This window comes from Puma concolor, chromosome C1 (assembly GCF_028749965.1).
Source record: "Puma concolor isolate L17-30 chromosome C1, mPumCon1.1.hap2, whole genome shotgun sequence".
Lineage (NCBI taxonomy): Eukaryota > Metazoa > Chordata > Mammalia > Carnivora > Felidae > Puma > Puma concolor.
In genome coordinates this window covers 170725687-170744051 of record NC_141674.1, presented here as the reverse complement: position 1 = coordinate 170744051, position 18365 = coordinate 170725687, and the positions used below count along the sequence as shown (strand labels likewise).

Genomic DNA, 18365 nt, shown 5'->3' with positions numbered 1-18365 from the left:
ATTTGAAGTTCAGTAAATGTTTGTTGCTAAATTAGAAAAAGGGGAACTAAATGGATTTTGAATAAGGGTTTAGAAGAGCTCATCTTTGAATATATGACTCATTGTATGACTGTATTATAAGCATGCCCCAACAAGCATCTTAAGGCAGCTTTATATGAGGTGGCCTGCTTATCTGATCTGCCCACTCCAGGTGGGCCCTAGAACTTGAACAGCTGTAGTTATGTCCATCCAGATATTATCAGGTATAATAATACCTGAAAGAGTCTTAAACTGAAATTTTATACCATGACAAATGTAAAACTAAACGATAACTGCGTATGCAGATTACCCAGATTTTACTTAAACATGGTATCAACTACAAAAGGTCTTCAACAGGATTGAGTTCCTTTGTCTACTAAGGAATTGATCCTTTTAAATAAACAAAACATTCTTACATTCCTTGGTTCTAAATTTCTAGGTTTCAAATTTGTTATACACATTCTTCAAACTGTCTATATCAGGTTTGACTGATATTCTTTGGTGTGTCCAAGTTCTTTTCCTAGAACAATAATAATAAAAACTAACTTTCATTAAAAATCTCCCACATTTGCAGAATTGGTCTAAACTCCTTATGTGTATGAGCTCACATTTCTTTCTTCTCTCAGGACCTCTATTGCTGTTTCCCAGGACATTTTCTATCCATCTACAACTGCTCAATTTTAGACTCTAAAAGCTGTCTTATCAGGAAGGAGTTCGCTTTCCTTCAGTGTTCTCTACTGACATGGGCAGGGATTGAGTGATTGTGAATAGCTGCTCTGCCTTTGTGGCCTTGAAATCTGTGTATCTCTGTGTGTTTTTTACATGATGATTGGCAGAATGAACTTCTACAATGTAATTTCTATAATAGGACCAAATTGGGGTATCTTTGTCCATTGCACATGAGCATGGATAATATAACCCTCCCTCTGAAGGTTCAATAATAGAGCTACCTGTGAAAAATCATGATTACCATGGTAGAATATTATAATAATATGTTGTCAATTGCTCATCATCTATTTTGTGCCCATAATACTTGTACATGGTATATATGTACTTTGTGATACCTAATTTAGCTGCACTGGTTCATTTTTCACTTCTCATCTCCCAGATATATTCTGCATAGATGGGATTGTGGATAACAGAGTTCCCTGTCTCTTACTGTGAACCACATTATTCATGTATAGTTTACTCCTTTTATTTTTTTTTTAATTTTTAAATTTTATTTATTTTGAGAGAGAGAAAGAGAGAGAGAGAGAGAGAAAGCAGGAGAGGAGCAGAGAGAGAGGGAGAGTGAATATGCCAAGCAGGCTCTGTGTTGTCAGTGCAGAGCCTGCGATGGGGCTTGATCCCACCAACCATGAGATCACAATCTGAGCCGAAATCAAGAGTTGGATGCTTAACCAACTGACCCACCCAGGTGCCCCTAGTTTGCTCCTTTTAGAAGGATTCTATACTTAGCTTTAGGGTCTCATTTTACAGTCTGTATTTCCTTTAATACCTAGTTCAGAAATAACTTAGTTACTCTTTTTAAATGATTCACATTTGAATCTACTATCCTAAGGGCTTTATATTCATTATCCTTTTTAATCCTCATAGCACTCCTTTGAGATAGGTACTTTTCTTAGTCCAATTTGACATGTGATCAAGGTCTGATTTAATGATGCTGTTAAGAATTTGAGGGGTGTCTGGGTGGCTCAGTCGGTTGAGCGTCCAACTTCGGCTCAGGTCATAATCTCATAGTTCGTGGATTCGAGCCCCGCATGAGGCTCTGTGGCTGACCGCTGGCTCAGAGCCTGGAGCCTGGATTCTGTGTTTCCTTCTCTCTCTGCCCCTCCCCCACTCACACTTTGTCTCACTCTGTTTCTCCAAAATAAATACGTGTAAAAAAAAAAAAAAAGAATTTGAAAGCAGGTCCACTGATTCTGTAATCTAGTCTTTACCATTATAGCTGTGTCTTACACCTAGTGTTCACGTAACAAAACAAAGCAATTCACTTGTTAGATGAAGGCAGATTCTAACATTCTCCTGGGTCATGTACACTAATGAAGGAGGAAAATAGAGAAGAACAAAAGAAATCCTTGGTCTTCAGCAGCAGCAACAGAGCTCTGACATTTTTTAGACTAGGTGTTATAAATGTAGCTAAGCAGTTGAACTGAAAATGTTTCTTTGGGCCAAGGTCTGAGTTTCAATGCCTATCATACTGACTTGTGCATAGGAGAAATTCAATGAAACATCGAATTGAATTCAAATATGTTCTCCAAAACAGCTAGCCTCAGTACGAAAGGAAAGGTTATAGAATTACCTAGCTTTTGGATTACGATTTTATGGTTTGCAATCTGCTTTTGAAACCAACACATACAGTTTGTGAAGTAGCTAACAGAAATGTCACTGAGCTCCTCCTACTTCATGGTGCTACTGTATTACCCTAACATACCATCCTTTTTTTCTTTCAATCATCCCAGTAGTCCATGATACAGACAGGACAGATACTATTATTCACTTTAGTAACGAATACCAATGTTTTTAATAGTAAACACATTTAATAATGTATGGTAGAGATTTTATTCTACTGATTTTGAAATTTGAAAATTGTCAAGCAGAGAGAGGTAGCAGGTGATTTATACCACATACCTCATTTTGTTCTGGGAGAATTCACTTTGGTGAGCCTTTTAAATTTTGCAGATATAGATACAGATGAAGGCCCATATTTTCAGAAAGCCTGGATTATAAGGATTTAACCAAGTTCTGCGACTTCCAACTGATAAACTGAATTCTTTTTAATTCTATAGTTGAGAATATTAGCAGGACTTTGCCCCTCGAGGGTAGAGAAGTCTCCTCCACCCAGTCTTGATTTAGACTGCCTCAAAATCAAGGATGTCTTGTTCTTGGAAAATATGTAATTTTTTTTTGTCTAGATAGTTATTCACAGGATTCTGGGAGCCGAGGCCAGGCTATGACAGGAGGGACTTGCAAGTCTCACACTTTTTCACACCCTCCTTCTATTACAGGTGAGGCCATGATGGGGAGTTGACCTGAGGCATATGCTCTGCTTCCTGGACTGCTCTTTCAGTAGTGCAAACATGTGCTAGTTAAGACAGAGCGATCAGTATTTTGGGAAATGGAGAGAACAATTTTGATGATCTCTTCCAGGCCACTGGGATCAAATTACACACAAGTGGGGGTGGGATGGGTAGGTGGGATCTTATCTCAAGAAAGCAGATAGCCTTACTGTCAATCATTCTGGTTTCAATAAAACAAGTCTGACTTCATTTAAAACAAGAACAAGAATAACAATAATAAAGAGTTGAGCTTAGACTGGAGTTTGGAAATGTGGAGAGATTCTCATTGGTGGAATTGAGCTGGTCTTCACAATACCAGACACTGCAGGAGCTTGTCAGGGACTCTACAATCCAGTTGGGTCTGCTGGTCTTAAAGTAATCATTGCTGACTACAGCTGTTTGTTATTCTGTGTTAGACTTTGGTTATTTTTAGGTGTTCGGTGAAATCTTATTAAAATCTGGATTGGTGTCACTTGTCCTAAGAGGAATTACCAAGGGCAGAGCCCTCCCTAGAGTTGAAGAGGTGGTAATTGTGGTGACCACCTCACTCATTTGGGCCTACCCAATGTCCACAGGCCTGGACAGGAGTATGAAGAAAACATGTACGCCCATGCCCAAATATCTAAACATTGTGAATCAAACTACCTAATTGTCTAGAATATGTCCCAACCTCCTACCTTGCCTCCTATCTTCATAATGGCCTGGGAGGCCAGTTAAAATTTAAAATCCTCTTCTCTCTTTTTCATCTTTTGCCCCAAACCATTCCGTTTTTCTTCCCATGCTGGCTCTGTCCCATATGAGGAGGGTTCTTGTTCACCCATGCATGGATATCCCAGGCCACATTTCCAAACTCCATATATAAGCTCACAGCAAATGGCTACCATTGCTGCCCCTTGAGCCTGTAGGGTATACACATTCACGTGCTGTAGCATCAGAATGAAGGGCCCAGGGTTGAAGCCTGAAGTCTCTCTGGACAGATGATTCTGGAGTCCTGGGTACCCAGACCATGAACTAGAAGGGGGCAGGTAGGCCCAGTGAATGCCTTACTGCATAGGATGGAACATGGCTAGAAGAAAGTCAGAGCAGACACCTTGCCCACTTCTAAGAGCAGCAATGCCAATAGAGGGTAGTTTTCTCAGATGACTACCTCCTAAGAGTAAGCAGCAGCAAAATCAATGGTGGCCTGGAAAAATATATATATAAGAATAGAAGAAGCTAAAAGGATTTTGCCAGGGATCATAAAATCTCTAAGTAACTCTTAGATATAGCTGGGGCAGACACTGAGAGGGGCTTACTTTAAGGAAATCAGCCATTGGAAGGTTAAACTGTAAAATTATAATTTAGGAATAAAGGGTTGTATTTTTTTTTAGTTAGATTACACAGGAGCAGGTCACATTGCATAATTCTTCATTACAGTGCTTCCTCAGGTAGGAAAGCATAGACTCTAAAGGCTCAGAGATGCATCCAGCAGAGTGAGCTTTTGGATTACAAGTTCAGTTTTCTCTTGTGTGAAAACATAGTGAGGGAAAGCAGCCAAAGGAGGTAAAGTAAGTTCATGGCAGGTCTGTTAATGAGAGTTCTGCACAGCCTCTTGCTTGTGTCTGGATGCAAGAAAGAATTCTCGCTTCATTAATTTTTCTCAATTGCTCTTCCCACCTCCCTGGGTTTTGCTGTTGAGTGAATTAGCTTCCTGGTTTTTGGAGGTGCTTTTACTTCCTTTTGATTCATTTTACTTAATTTTCTAAACTGTTATTTTTTTTTAATGCTAACCACAGTGTATTTCAACTTTGAGTCAATATCATTAGCCTGCTTCCCCAGTATGGGATTACTGACCTTATTGAGAAACTCCTTGCCTCATTCTCATGATCTGGCCACTTGTAATGTTTCTTTTCTCATACCATGTGACTAGTCTTATACCTCTAGACTTCTGTATATATTGAAGAATAGTCTTACACCTCTAGACTTCTGCATTTATTCAAGAATGGGTAGTGTCTATTGAGCACCTAAATTGTACTGGATGCCTTTTCACTCATGGCAGTCCTCTCTGACAAAGATGACAAAAATAATGACTAACCTCTGTTGAGAACTTATCTTGTCTGTCACTATGCTAAGCTCTGTGCATCTATTTGGTTATTTGCTGTCATAGCCACATCAAGGGGGAATGGCCACCCCCATTTTATAAGTGAGGAAACTTCCAGAGAGCATTAAATGAACTGCTTAAAGCCATGAATGGTGAAGCTAAGATCAGAACCCCAGTCTGATTCACATGTCCTTTTCATTGTACTATGCTCCTACCTTACTTTATATTAATTTAGTGTGCATGCTTTTTTTCTGAAATAAAAAATCATAATTTATAGTTATTATTGTCTGCCCCGTAAAGTGTGGTTGTCCTGGGAATAGTAGAGCTAGACAGGGCATTAGAAGAAACATCTAGTCCGATATTTTCACTGTGTAGTCAGGAAAACAGAAGTTCAGAGACATTAAATGATCTGCTGAAGGTCTTACAGTGAGTTGTATATGACCCTAAGCCCTTGTTTTTAAATTCTTATTTTTGTTTTTGTTTGTTTGTTTGTTTCCAGTGACATTTTAGGGGCCTATAAGAACCCAATTTGCCAATCCTGAAAATTTATAATGTTCTCTGCATCACCATTTTTTAACTTCCCTTAGTTTAATAATTAAAACCAATATTCTCTAAATGATAATGTAAAAACTGAATTATAAGACCTTAGCTAAAAATTCAGGAACTGAAAAAAATCTATATGCAGATGGAGTATAACTTTTCAAAAGGTAAATGAAAGTAACTTTGTTATCATCAAAAGACTAATGAAATATAGAATATCTTTAAGTGAACAGCACTTGGGTTTTAACAGAAAATCTTTCTTACTACTACATGTAGAGCCAGACAATTGCCCTATGAATACATTACTGAAATGAATTATGGTACATGCTGTGATTTATAAAGCAAGAGATAAAGTGTGGCAAATTTTACTAAAATTCACTGAGCCTATCTCCAACAGTAATGAGCTTGAATAGAGTGGCTTATTAACCATAGATCAGATGGCTAACACATATAGCAACAAAACAAATCTACTAGATTAAATAATCAATTAACATTTATTAGTAGTTCAGTCTTGATTTCCAAGTATGCTGGCTATTTCTACCACACCATTATCAGGCAGTGATTGCTATGTCAAAGAAAATGGGCGGGGATGTTCTGTACTTTTTCCTGTTCCTGAGGGTGAATATGCCATAAGGAATTTAATAAGGGACTAAAAGGATTAGTTTGGGAGAAAAATAGCTCATAAAAAAAAGGACCACACACATTTTCAAGGTAGTATCTGGTTTATTATTCAGTGTTGCTCAGGCATGATATTAGAATTCTCACATGCCAGGGGCCAGAAAACGCAAAGGGTAAATCAATAGCTAGCATCTAAATTCAGCTTATCCTGTGCCTGGTAACAGGAACAGTGGAAAAGATACTAAGTAGTATCACTGCCTACCTACCAACCAAATCACTTCTCCACACCTATCTACTTGCTGTGCATTGTGTGCAATTAGATGAGCAACCCACCTTCCAGTATTTACTCAATTTACTTTGAGGATAATTACAAAACAGCAGTTATGACTGCTTACGTTTCTAAAAGTTCAGTTGAATCCATTAGGAAGTCCCCAAAGCAATTTTTTCCATGAATATGCATATTGTTTTTCTTTTGGAAAGTGTTATAATTTGTCTCAGGAAAGCAGTAAAATATATTTCTATGGATATGTGTGCTATTTTCTAGAGATAATTAATAACCAAAATTAATTACAAGACTTTTTATTTTATTAGAACAGTATAGTGCACTGACACTTTTGTCAAATACAGAGCTATGCAGTCTGAAGTTTTAGAGAAACCACAATCCTAAAATATCATCTACTTAGGTTAATTTGTAGGCATTGAGGAGGATATCAGTATGTAGTAGTGTGGAGAATGAACTAGAAAAAAACTAAGGCATAGCCTTTTAACTTTCTGGAAAAAGACATACATTAGAGGGTAACTCACTTCCCTTCACAAAATCTGTACCTGACATCCACAGTTACTCCCACCTGTCATCATTTTCCTGCAGTCACGGTGGAGGAAACGTCCCTCCTCCTATCTAAGGCCACCTTCCTCCGTGTGTCCTGAGAATCCACTTCCAATCACCTTGTGTGCAACTTTGCACTATTGATTATTTCATCTCTCTCCCTACTACTGTTTCGTGAAGCTAATTCCCTTCAAACATTTCTCCCTCTCACATTTCCCTTTCAACAGAATTTAAATATGTCCAAGTCCTTTACATCTTGACACACACACACACACACACACACACACACACACACACACACACGTGCATTCTCTTATCCCACTCTCCTTCACAGCCAAGATTTGTGAACTTTCACTTCCTTCCTTTTAGAAAACATATTAAAATATTTCAAATATGTATATACTTCTCAAGCTACTCCAATATGAATCCCACTCTGCTGAAACCACTCTTACTGAGGCCACCAGGAATCTTCGTGTTGCTAATGCCAATGGCCATGTTCAATCTGTTTCATATTTGACATCTCAGCCCTCAACACAGGCAAGTAGTCTCTCCCCTGGCTGAAATGCCACCCTCCTCCCTTGGCTTTTCTCTGCCTTCTCTACTGTTTCCTTCCAGTCTCCTTTAGCATCTCTTCATTTCCCACCCATGTTTAAATGATAGAGCTCCCTGGTGAACGTTTCTCTTTTGCAAAACTTACTTCCTAGGCAATCAGAACCACTCCTATGGGTCACATACCACTTGTGAACAGAAAACTCCCAGCATATTTAGGCTGTCTAGACCAAGGTGCTACAGTACAATATATCCAGTTGACACTTTAACATCTCTACTTAGATAAGACACAGGCAACTGAAACTCATCGTGTCTAAGTCTGAATTCATTTTCCCATTCAAGTCTTCTCTCTGTCAGTGTATCTTACTGAAAAGTGTATCACATACTCCCCGTTGCTTCTGCCAGAAACCAGGGAACAAGGTTGGACCAAACCACAGACAATAGCAAACCATTTGTTCAACATTTATTTAGTGGGTGTATTAGTTTCCTACGGCTGCCATAACAAATTACCACAAACTTTGTGGCTTAAAACAACAGATATTCTCTTAAGATTCTAGAGGCTTAGCCATCTAAAATCAAGGTGCCAGCCCAGCCATTGTCCCTTTGAAGGCTCCAGGGTAGAAACCTTTCTTGCTTATTCCAGTTTCTGGTGGCCACAAGCATTCTTTGGCTTGTGGCTGTGTAATGGATCTCTGCCTCTGTCTTCATATGGTCTTCTCCTTTGTCTCTGTATTCTCCACTCTTCTTTTAAGGACACCAGTCATTGGATTAAAATCCACATTAAGGTCCACAATGATTTTATCTTGAGATCCTTAATTAATTACATTTGCAAAGACCTTGTTTTTAAATAACGTTAAATTCTGAAGTTTGGGTGAAAATGAATCTTTGTGAGTGCGATTCAACTTACTATAGGAGGAAAGGAGAGGGATGAGTTTCAAAATTAAAAACATGTAGATAGAAACATATTCATTTATTAATTCACTTCTACTGGCCAAAGCAAGAAAATGTTCTCAGTGAAAATAACAAACCTCTTTTAACTTTTCTGCAATTTTTGTTCTCCCAGCTATTTTATTTTTTTCTCTCCAAACTTAATAATTTATTACTTGGTAGATGGCAGGATATTTAAATTCTGATAATTACACACACACACACACACACACACACACACACACACACACACACACTAGTAGAGAGGACATTTTTATTTTTGTTTTTCAGTTTCCACTCATGGCCATTGTATACTTTAGCACTGTACACAGTAGGCTGTATTTATAGTTCACTAAGTTACCCAGTGGAGTTATAATGCCTCTGAAAGATCATCATTCTAACAGCTGTCTTGCTGGTCCTCCAGGAACCTTGTTTGAGGTCATTCTTGACATCCGCTTTCCCCTCACTACCCAAATCCAGTTAAGTCTACTGATTCTACCTTTTAAAGATCTCTCCAATCAATCCACTTCTCTCCATCTTCACTTGCCACAACCCTAGCCTAAACCACCATCTTTGCCTGTTTGAACAACCTCAAGAGATTCCAAACTGATCTCCCTAGGTAAATATTTCACAAAGAAGTAGAAGAAACTTTCTAAATTCAAGTCTGATAATTTTATTCGTCTGCTTTAATTATCATCCCATTCCCTTATTTAAATTTCTTTTTTTTTTAGTGTTTATTTATTTTTGAGACAGAGAGAGACAGAGCCTGAGTGGGGCAGGGGCAGAAAGAGAGGGAGATATAGAATCTGAAGCAGACTCCAGGCTCTAAGCTGTCAGCACAGAGCCTGATGTGGGGCTTGAACTCAAGAACCCGCGAAATCATGACCTGAGCCGAAGTTGGACGCTTAAGCGACTGAGCCACCCAGGTGCCCCTCATTCCCTTATTTTAGAGGCCAAACTCTAACAAGACTCTTATGGCACACTGCCTTCTGGACCCCACAAAACTCTGTGGCTTAATTTCTCATCACATTATACTAAACTGTTTGTTCCTTGACAATGTTAAGCTCTCTAAACTACCTCAGGGCTTTTACACATGCTATTCCCTTTGTTTGTATGTTCCTTAAGAATTTAAAAGTTCAGGCTCTGAAGTTGAGCAGATCTACATTTGAGATCCTACTCTGTCCTTTATGAGCTGGGTGGCTTTTTGCCTTTCTGCATCAACAAAATATGATTGAGAGTAACATCTCAAGATTAATGTAAATTTTAAGTAAGTGGATCTAAAATTTTTTCCAAGTCATATAGCAGTACATAAATCCTAGTTATAATCTTTACAGTTATTCTAATAGAACAATTCAGTTGAAGGCCTTGAATCTCACTGTAAAGTACAACTTGAGAATGATGCTAAATTGATAGACCTAAATCCATATGTAAGTCCTTATGGGAAACATTTTATTTCTCTTAAATTTATTGTATTCTACCTATAAGCCTATAATACAATTGGTCAAGCATGAGTTTATCAGCTTCTTTGTGAATTAAAATTTCAAGTTCCAAATTAAAGTTTTATTGAATATATGGAAAACGAGATGACTCCTTATACATTTTGCAACTGGATGACCAGTTCCTCTTGGTTTACCCAGGGCTTTCCCACTTTGGACATTAATAGTTCTATGTGCTGAGGGTCTCCTCTGTCAATCACCACAGTGTATAACTGATGACCTCAGTGTGCCTTCCATTTGCAAGAAGAGTTTTTTTCTGTGCCTCATCTAAGGCTCCCATTTCTTCCTGATTATATATCCAAGGATTCCCTAACGTTTATGGAAATTGTGGAGTCAGGAGAAGGGGAATATTGCCTAGCTTCATCTCTCTCAAAGGAGAGCAGTGATGCTAGTGACTTAGGAACCTGGCCTTGGAGAGTTGGAGTAAATGATACAAGGTGAGAGCAAACCCCAGCTTCTGTAGCAACCACAGGGGTCAAGATGGTATCCAACTCCATGGATGCAAATATTCGGGATGAGGAATAGGAAGTACTTTCATGCCCTAGTAATACGTGGGGTCATCCCAGTAGATTTCCTCCAGCTGAGCAAGCGAGGCCTGTGAGGTATAACTCTTTTGAGCCTTGGCCACCCCACAGATGTAAAGCAGTACAAATTAAGTTTATATTGTACTTGTCCTGCTGGGCACTGCTATGCTGCACACTAACCTTGGGATGTCTTCTGAATGCTAGGTGCTGGGCATCTCACCAGGGGGAACATAGGCTTAAGTAAGGGGAAGTACTTCGCATGCCACAAAGTCTCCATCCTTAAAATCCGGCCCAGAACAAGACAGAGGCAAGGCCCACTATTCCAATGACCACTGCTAGAGCCAGGGCAGAGCCTGCCATGGAGGTTCATAGGGGGAAGGCAGCCCTTCCACAAGTGTCATGGGTTTTCATGCTCTGCCTGGTCAAAGACCAAAAGATTTATAGCTCTGGAGCTCAGCTTTCTGAGTTCCCACATATAGCCATCTCCTGGGCAGTTACTATCATCTCATAGAACCAGAGTCACGGTCTTTCTAACTCCTCTTTTCCCCATGTCTTTCTTCTCCTGGGTGGCATCTCCCCTTGGAAAAGTGAGGTGTCTTCCCTTACATTTGCCCTTTTGAGGGAAGCCACCCAGTGATTGGCTTGTAATTTTTCTGTCTCCATTTATATTATGATTTATTGTTAATTTATTTCCTGAAGAAAAGAAAGCAAGCCTTCACAGTTTAATATCTGGCTATGCACCCCTTTTGCTAGGGCTCATGTTGTATCTTAAGTAAATTATTGATAGAAAAACTGGGAGCATGGCTACAAGGAAAACATCAAGATGAGATCCTAGGCTTTTCTAACAGAGTGTCCATTCTGTTGTCATGATATTTTTGTAGTAAAGACATAGGATTCTTCTGCTCCTTCTGGTCATATGCAAATTGGGTTGGGGTTCAAGTACTGATTTCCCTTATGTTGAAATACCCTAAGATTGAGTAGTGTCCTGGCAGGGCTGTGGGGTGGTTGGCTTAAACAGTACTATGCCATTGTCGTAGTTTTTTTGCATTTTGTCGGATATCAGCAGCAATTAATCTGATGCTATCTGTGGCTGTTGATTGCTTGTTTGTCTTAGTTCACAGCTTGAGCCATCCCTTTGTTTATTTTGGTTCTTTTTACAAGGCCCTCTTTGTGGTCTTAGGCACTGTAAGTAGATGGAGTGGAACCAGGAGTTAATGTGTAAAGTTTTTCATCTTCAGAGAGTTTCATTTCAAGCTAGCTTTGGGTCACATGTGCACCAAGTTCAGTTTTTGTTTGGATAGAATGCTTCAGCTTGGAGAGAAAGAACAGGAAGTAGTACATTCCAACCCCCAGGCAGCAGCTTCTGCTTGTCAAGACTTTCTTGACAATAAGGTCACAGACATTTAGTAAGGGCGGCTCTGGGAAGTAATTTACAAATTGTGTTAAGAGCAACAAAAAAGGTTTATTATTAAACTAGGAACTATATGAGCAGACTAGCAGAAACCAGTTGTAAAATGAGTTTACCTCCAGTCCAAGTATCAGGAGACTGTGCCAGTTAGAGACACTTCAGGTTGAAGGGAAACCAAGGCCAGAATTGGAATCATCCTCTCTGCAAACCAACTCCTTGAACAAGAACATGGAGGAGAAATAACAACTGCTGCCCAGTTTGGCAACCAGAAAACAGAAAGGAAGAGTTGCTTTTAACTACACAGTAAAACACATTCACATTTCAGCCATGAAGCAGCCATGGAGGGTAAGAACAGCTTGTCAACACCAGGTTGGTGCTTTTGGAACAGGAACCAAAGAAAGAGGCCAAAAAGCATGGTTGCAGCTCAGCTGTTATAGATATATCCTGATAAGTGTATACATTCAAGTTAGAGAAAAATAACTTATCACCTTCTGGTCTTTCCTCAAGTCTGGGATTAACAATTTCATGGAATTAAGAAACTATTGCCTGTTTCTTTCCTTCCTCTCTGAAGAGGTCCCAGCATACAGAATGTATCATTGCTTTACTGGAGAGGGGACCCTGTATGGGCCTAGCTGAACCATGCATTGCCATTCTCATGAGCCTTGACCCCTTTCCTGAAATCAGAAGAGGCAGTGCCAGCGCTGGGGAGGAGATGCAAATACCATCTAGTGTCATGATGATGAGTTTGTGGTTAATTTAGCATGGCCCAGTTTCTCAATTAGGCCAGAGGATAGCCAGACTGTCAACATCTTCAAAGAACAAAGATGGTGGATAATGTACTCTCTCGTTGTAAGCATACTTCATCATCCTAAAACTCCACAAAGAATCTGCATGTACCTGAATCATACATTCTAACCAGGATAAGAAATCATTCACAGAGTAAATATGGAAACTGTCAAGTTCAAGAAAGCACAGCTGCCTGGGAAGTTAGTGAAGTCTTATTGATGTTTTTTGTTTTTTTTTTTTTTTGTTTTTTTTTTTTTTTTTTTTTTTAGACAAGAAGGATAGTCTGTCAGATGAGATCATTTATAGTCTCAAAGTTACCAGGTCACCCTTTAGTTATGCTCAAAAGATGGTAGCCTATTCTTAAAGGCACATAATCTCCATCTAGCCTCCTAGCATGTTGCTTTGTTGTTAGTAATGCCATTTGTGTTTGAGCTAGGAGGAAATCCAATGTCAAATGAAAGGGATTTCTCCTTTTCATGAATTAGCCTTTCTTTTGCCATGCCATCAAAAAAGTGAGGACACTGCTAATTTCCAAAATCTTTTCCAGGCTGGCAATGAATGATTCAAGTAAATCACTGGATGCCTTTATCTCTGGGTGACTCATGCTATTGAGAGCCAGCTTTATGGGTTTGAAACCCAGCTAAGTTCTCAGTGCCTCCTTTGTCTTTTTATATAGTACAACTAGGTTTAAGTGAACTCAAAAGTTGTTCTTGAATTATACCACTTGTTATCAGATGTATCCCATAAAATTTTATCTGCTTATTTGATTGAATCTAAGTATTATACCAATATGATATTCTCTTTGCAATCTGAAATATATCTTGACACAATTCTGGAAAGTTATGACTCTATGGTATGGCCTCATAATGAAGAATGTCTGTTTTATTTTTTATGTGTTCACAAAAAGAGAATTTGAATAAATGAATTATTTTTGTTACCTATGTATTTCTTCTCCCAGTAGTTGACAGGTGGAATATTGGTTTTGTTTCTAAGTGGCAAAAGACATAAGCTAATTTCTCACCTCTAACTAATGTTTTTAAAGATGATAATGTGCAGGAAAGTATAATTAATCACAGTTTAATATTTTAGAAGATAATCTTCTATATGTAGATGAACTTGAAAAAGTGGCAAAGATGGTATTTAGTCAGGTCTTTTTATTAAAGTAAAATGACTAAAATCCCAAACATTTTCTCAAACAAGGTAAAATCATCTCCGCCCTTAAAAAGAAAAAAAAATTCAATTTCATATTAAGAATGTGTTCTCCCCTATTATGATGGTTAAACAATTTGGAACCTTCAGGTTGGAGTTCCCAGTTAACGATTTTTGTCTTCTAATTCAAGACTTGCTTCCTCTGAGTGAGTTTCTGAAGAAGTAAGCATCTTGCAGATTTGAAATCAAACAGAATTTTCAAATGATCTTAAAGATCAGTGTCATCTTTTCTTTAAGTACCATTCCTCATGTGTTTGATAAAATCATGTTTCATGAGTAAACAAGCAATATGAAGTTAGTACTCCTCCAATCCTTTCATTTCATAGATCAATATCAAGTTCAACTGAAGAGCCATAAAGATAAGCACTATCAACTTGGTAAGCTGTCGTCACAAACATAGGGACTAACTTACCCAAACAGGTTTTATGATCCATGAAAGCAAAAGGTACTTCTTATTCTTCCTTGTGAATAAAAATACTTTTGTTATTATCTTAAATATCAAATAATAACATTTAATTATTGCTGACATTTGTCAAATTTTTGCATTTGAGAGTCTGATGGCAATAAATGTATCATTCATTTCGAAAATTTGAAATAACACATCTAACACTTTGAATGTATAGCTTATTTAAGCTAAAAACGTCCAAGGTTCCCATTAAGAGTCAAATTAAACAAGTGTTATTTTAGCAAAAAGAACAAAGGAATTTTAGAGTACTTAAGCTTAGACAAAAACAGACTTACATTTCATCTAAGTTCCAGTACTTACCAAGTGTATAACCTTAAGAAAGTTATTTATGCCCTCTGAACCTTGGTTTCCACATATTAAAAATGGAATAATGAACCTTAGTTCAGAATGTTATTTTGTAGTTTAAGTAAAAGAATATTTATAAAATAATTACCACATACTTAACACAGAGTTGGCATTCAAGTTGCTAGTAGAACTTTCTTTTTATAGAATAACAATATTGTTATTAATGAGAATTCACCTGGTTGATGTTCTCAAACTAAGTATCTTTCTAAAAATAGAAATAAATTGACTCTGGTAATACAGTAATTCAGATAGGAGGGCTTATGAAAAGTCAGCAAGTTTGGCATCACACCATTCAAAGATCTCCAGAAACCAGAAGATGGTGCTTGTGAGATCTAGGTCATTTTTGTGTGCTTCCATTACCTCTTAGGCTGTCAGACAAGGAATTCATTTAAACTTCCCTGCTTTTTACCTCTTAGGCTGTGAGAAAAGGAATTCACTTAAACTGCCATGCTTTTCTTATGCTCTAGCTTCTTTGCATAACCTGGATTTTAGTTACCTATGTCAACCATGTAGTTTTGGGGGTAGAATAAGATAAAACACATGCAAAAATAAGAAAAAAAATAACGTGAGATGACAGCACTTCAGTCACTGAAGTTCTGGAAAACAGGATGTTCTTTCCACACCACCTCTTCCTCTCATTCACTGGGGATGATGAGTTACAGTACTTTGGTGCTTGGCAGCTTATCATCTCAGAAGAAACTTGGCATGTCCATGAACCAGAGGTGTGTGTTGAGCTAACTTTCTCTTTTCTTCCTTTTCTTTCTGTATTCCCTTTCTTTCTTTCCTTTCTTTCTCCTTATTTCTTTTCTTCTTTCCTCCTTCCCTCTCTCTCTCTCTTTCTTTCTTTCTTTCTTTCTTTCTTTCTTTCTTTCTTTCTTTTTCTTCTTTCTTTCCTTTCCTTTCCTTTCCTTTCTTCCTTCTTTCCTCCCTTCTGCTCTCTCCCCCCCTTCTCTCTTCCTTCCTTCTTTCCTTCCTTCCTTCTTTGTAAACAGGGATTTTCAGGGTGCTAGCAGAGAATGTATAACTTTCTATAAAAGTATAACTTAAAGCCCTTGAAAGAACTATGTAGGAAGGAAAACTAAATGCTTGTAAGAACTATTAGTATCAAAGGTTTTTAAGAGCTATAATTGTTAATGAATCTTAAATAGATAGCACTTGGAAAGAAATCATAAAGATCTAAAAGATGTAGCAATGATAAATCAAAAGATACTGGTATTCAAGAGCCTTGAATAAGGCACACTTCAATATCCAATCAACACTTGACCTTCATGCAGTCAACAAACAAAGTAAACTTCTGGATTTTTAATTTAGGTATTTGGCAGTTTGGTGCAGACACTAAAGGAAAGAGAGTCCTCAAAGAGTGACCAATGGAAGAGGAGAGACCAAAATTCAACATGGTGAGTTCTGTTTGAGAGGCCAGTAAAATATACAGGTAACAGTGACCAACAGGAAACTGGATATGGAAATCTATAACTTGAGAGCTGAGCCTGGATAAATATGTGGGGGTCATTAGCAAATAGGTATCAGTTCGATCAAAATGGGCAGTTTTACTCAGGTGAAGCATCTAGTCTGAGAAGTGCAGCATATGGAAGACATAATCTAGGGTTATGGCAACATTTGTGTGGGTGGAAGAAGAGGTGCTAGGAAGAGAAGGATCAGAATAATACAAGAGTAGCTGGATGGATATAGTCTTATGGATTTTATAGAAAAAGAGAGCTTCAAGAACTAAAGAATGAGTCATAGCATCAAATGTAGCAGAGGCTTAGCGAGATCAGACTGAAAGCTTTCATTGGATTTAGCAATTATTAAGACTTGGTGACCCCCGGGAAAGCTGAGGAATCAATAGGATGGCAGCAAGTAGAGAAAATCTTCCTTGAAGAAGTGTAAATCAGAGATAGTAATATAAGAAAATCGGGGAAAGGTGGATATTTGCCTCCTGGTTGTAAAAAATGGGATTCACTGGCGCACATTACTAGGTTGAGAGGAACACAGAAAGATCTATTTTCTTTCATAAATAAGATTCAAAGACATTATTGGTTAATAAAATCTGAAAACATTTTAAAAACTCATATAAAACCATAATTCCTTTTTCCCCAAATCTTTCATCTATATGCCTAGTGGCCTTCAGTTTGGACTGATTGTGCTTTTCCTGACTTTTTCAGCCAACATTTCTGCTGGCACCACTAATAAGCCATGAATGCAATCAACATAATGGAGAAGGAAATAGGAGGGGGATACCAAGGCCCTGAAAAATTCAGACTGGAAAATCACCTTCTGAAGGGGTCCTGGTTGGCTGGTCAGGCTCTGAGTAATGCCAAATTGGCTGTGCTTCTTTGATATGTATCCAAACTTCAATCTCAAAAGCTAAACACTGCAGAATCCTAAAAAGTCATATGCTATAAAGTATGAGCTTGGTCCACTTGAAGGGTTATTATTTTCTAGAGAGAGGCCATAGTATCCATAAGTGGTAGCTTGAAAACAATTATTTAATTATCTTATTTCCCAGCAGAAGATGACATCTAACAATTACTGTTTGGCTGCATACCTTTGAGTGTCATCCCTTCTCTGTGAACACCCAGGGGTGGTGAAATCCAGGGCGTTGTGACAACACCCCTGGGTGTGTTGTACTGACTTTGGCTAGCCCAGTAGCTCTGCCCAGTTTCAGGTGGCACACTCCTGATTATTACCTATGATGATAATACTAGTGCAAAATCAGCACAGAAAGTAAAATTTAGTTTTGCTGCTTATCTGTCACTTCAGGTTATCTCACATGTTCTGCATCATTATTTACAGATAAATCTAGGGACACCTGGGTGGCTCAGTCAGTTAAGCGTCTGACTTCGGCTCAGGCCATGATTTTGCGGTTCGTGAGTTCAAGATCTACATTGGGCTCTGTGCTGACAGCTCAGAGCCTGGAGCCTGCTTCACATTCTGTGTCTCCTTCTCTCTCTGCCCCTCCACTCCTCACACTCTGTCTCTGTCTCTTTCGAAAATAAACATTAAAAAAAAAGTTTTTAAATAAATCTAAAGACTTCTTGCATTTGGGACACAGCCTTGAAGTAGAAAAACTTTATAAGCTGCCTTAAATTCTTTGGGGGAAAAGGTAAAATATCTATAAACTTTAATAATCCCAATGCTCAGATGTGGATTCAGAAGTCATTCCATGACAAATTCAGTGATGAAATACAATGAGTGAATATACTGAAGTGAATATACAAAATAAAACTGGAAAAGTTGTTTTCCTGGTGGTTTCTAGAAATAAGTGGCAGTACTTAGGTCTCTCCTTTGCTTTTGAAAGATAGTTCTAAAAATTAAAGATCCTAGCTGGAGTGGTGAAGATTAATTTAAATCAAGTGAAGACCCACACTAAATGAGTACTTGTATCAACACATCAACAGGGAACCTCTTGGTAGTTTCCTTACCTGTCTAAAATATCCAGTTATACTAGAGGGGTGCATGGTGGCTCAGTCACTTAAGCGTCCCACTCTTGGTTTCTGCTCAGGTTATGATCTCA

At 38.2% G+C, this 18365-nt stretch overlaps 1 protein-coding gene across 5 annotated transcripts in view; it reads left to right on the top strand.

Moving 5' to 3' along the window:
- LOC147578575 (uncharacterized) overlaps positions 1 to 17854 on the top strand; it is a 114384-nt gene extending 96530 nt beyond the window's left edge. For 3 of the 5 annotated variants that reach the window (XM_086719085.1, XM_086719087.1, XM_086719089.1), the window contains 2 exons: positions 13379 to 13426; positions 14367 to 14566. In XM_086719085.1, the coding sequence (XP_086575211.1) occupies positions 13379 to 13426; positions 14367 to 14397 (79 nt within the window). In that variant the 3' untranslated portion in view covers positions 14398 to 14566. Of the gene's footprint in view, positions 1 to 13378; positions 13427 to 14366; positions 14567 to 16162 lie in introns of those variants that run through there. The other 2 variants (XM_086719088.1, XM_086719086.1) reach the window with 1 other exon arrangement.
- The last annotated feature ends 511 nt before the right edge of the window (positions 17855 to 18365 follow it).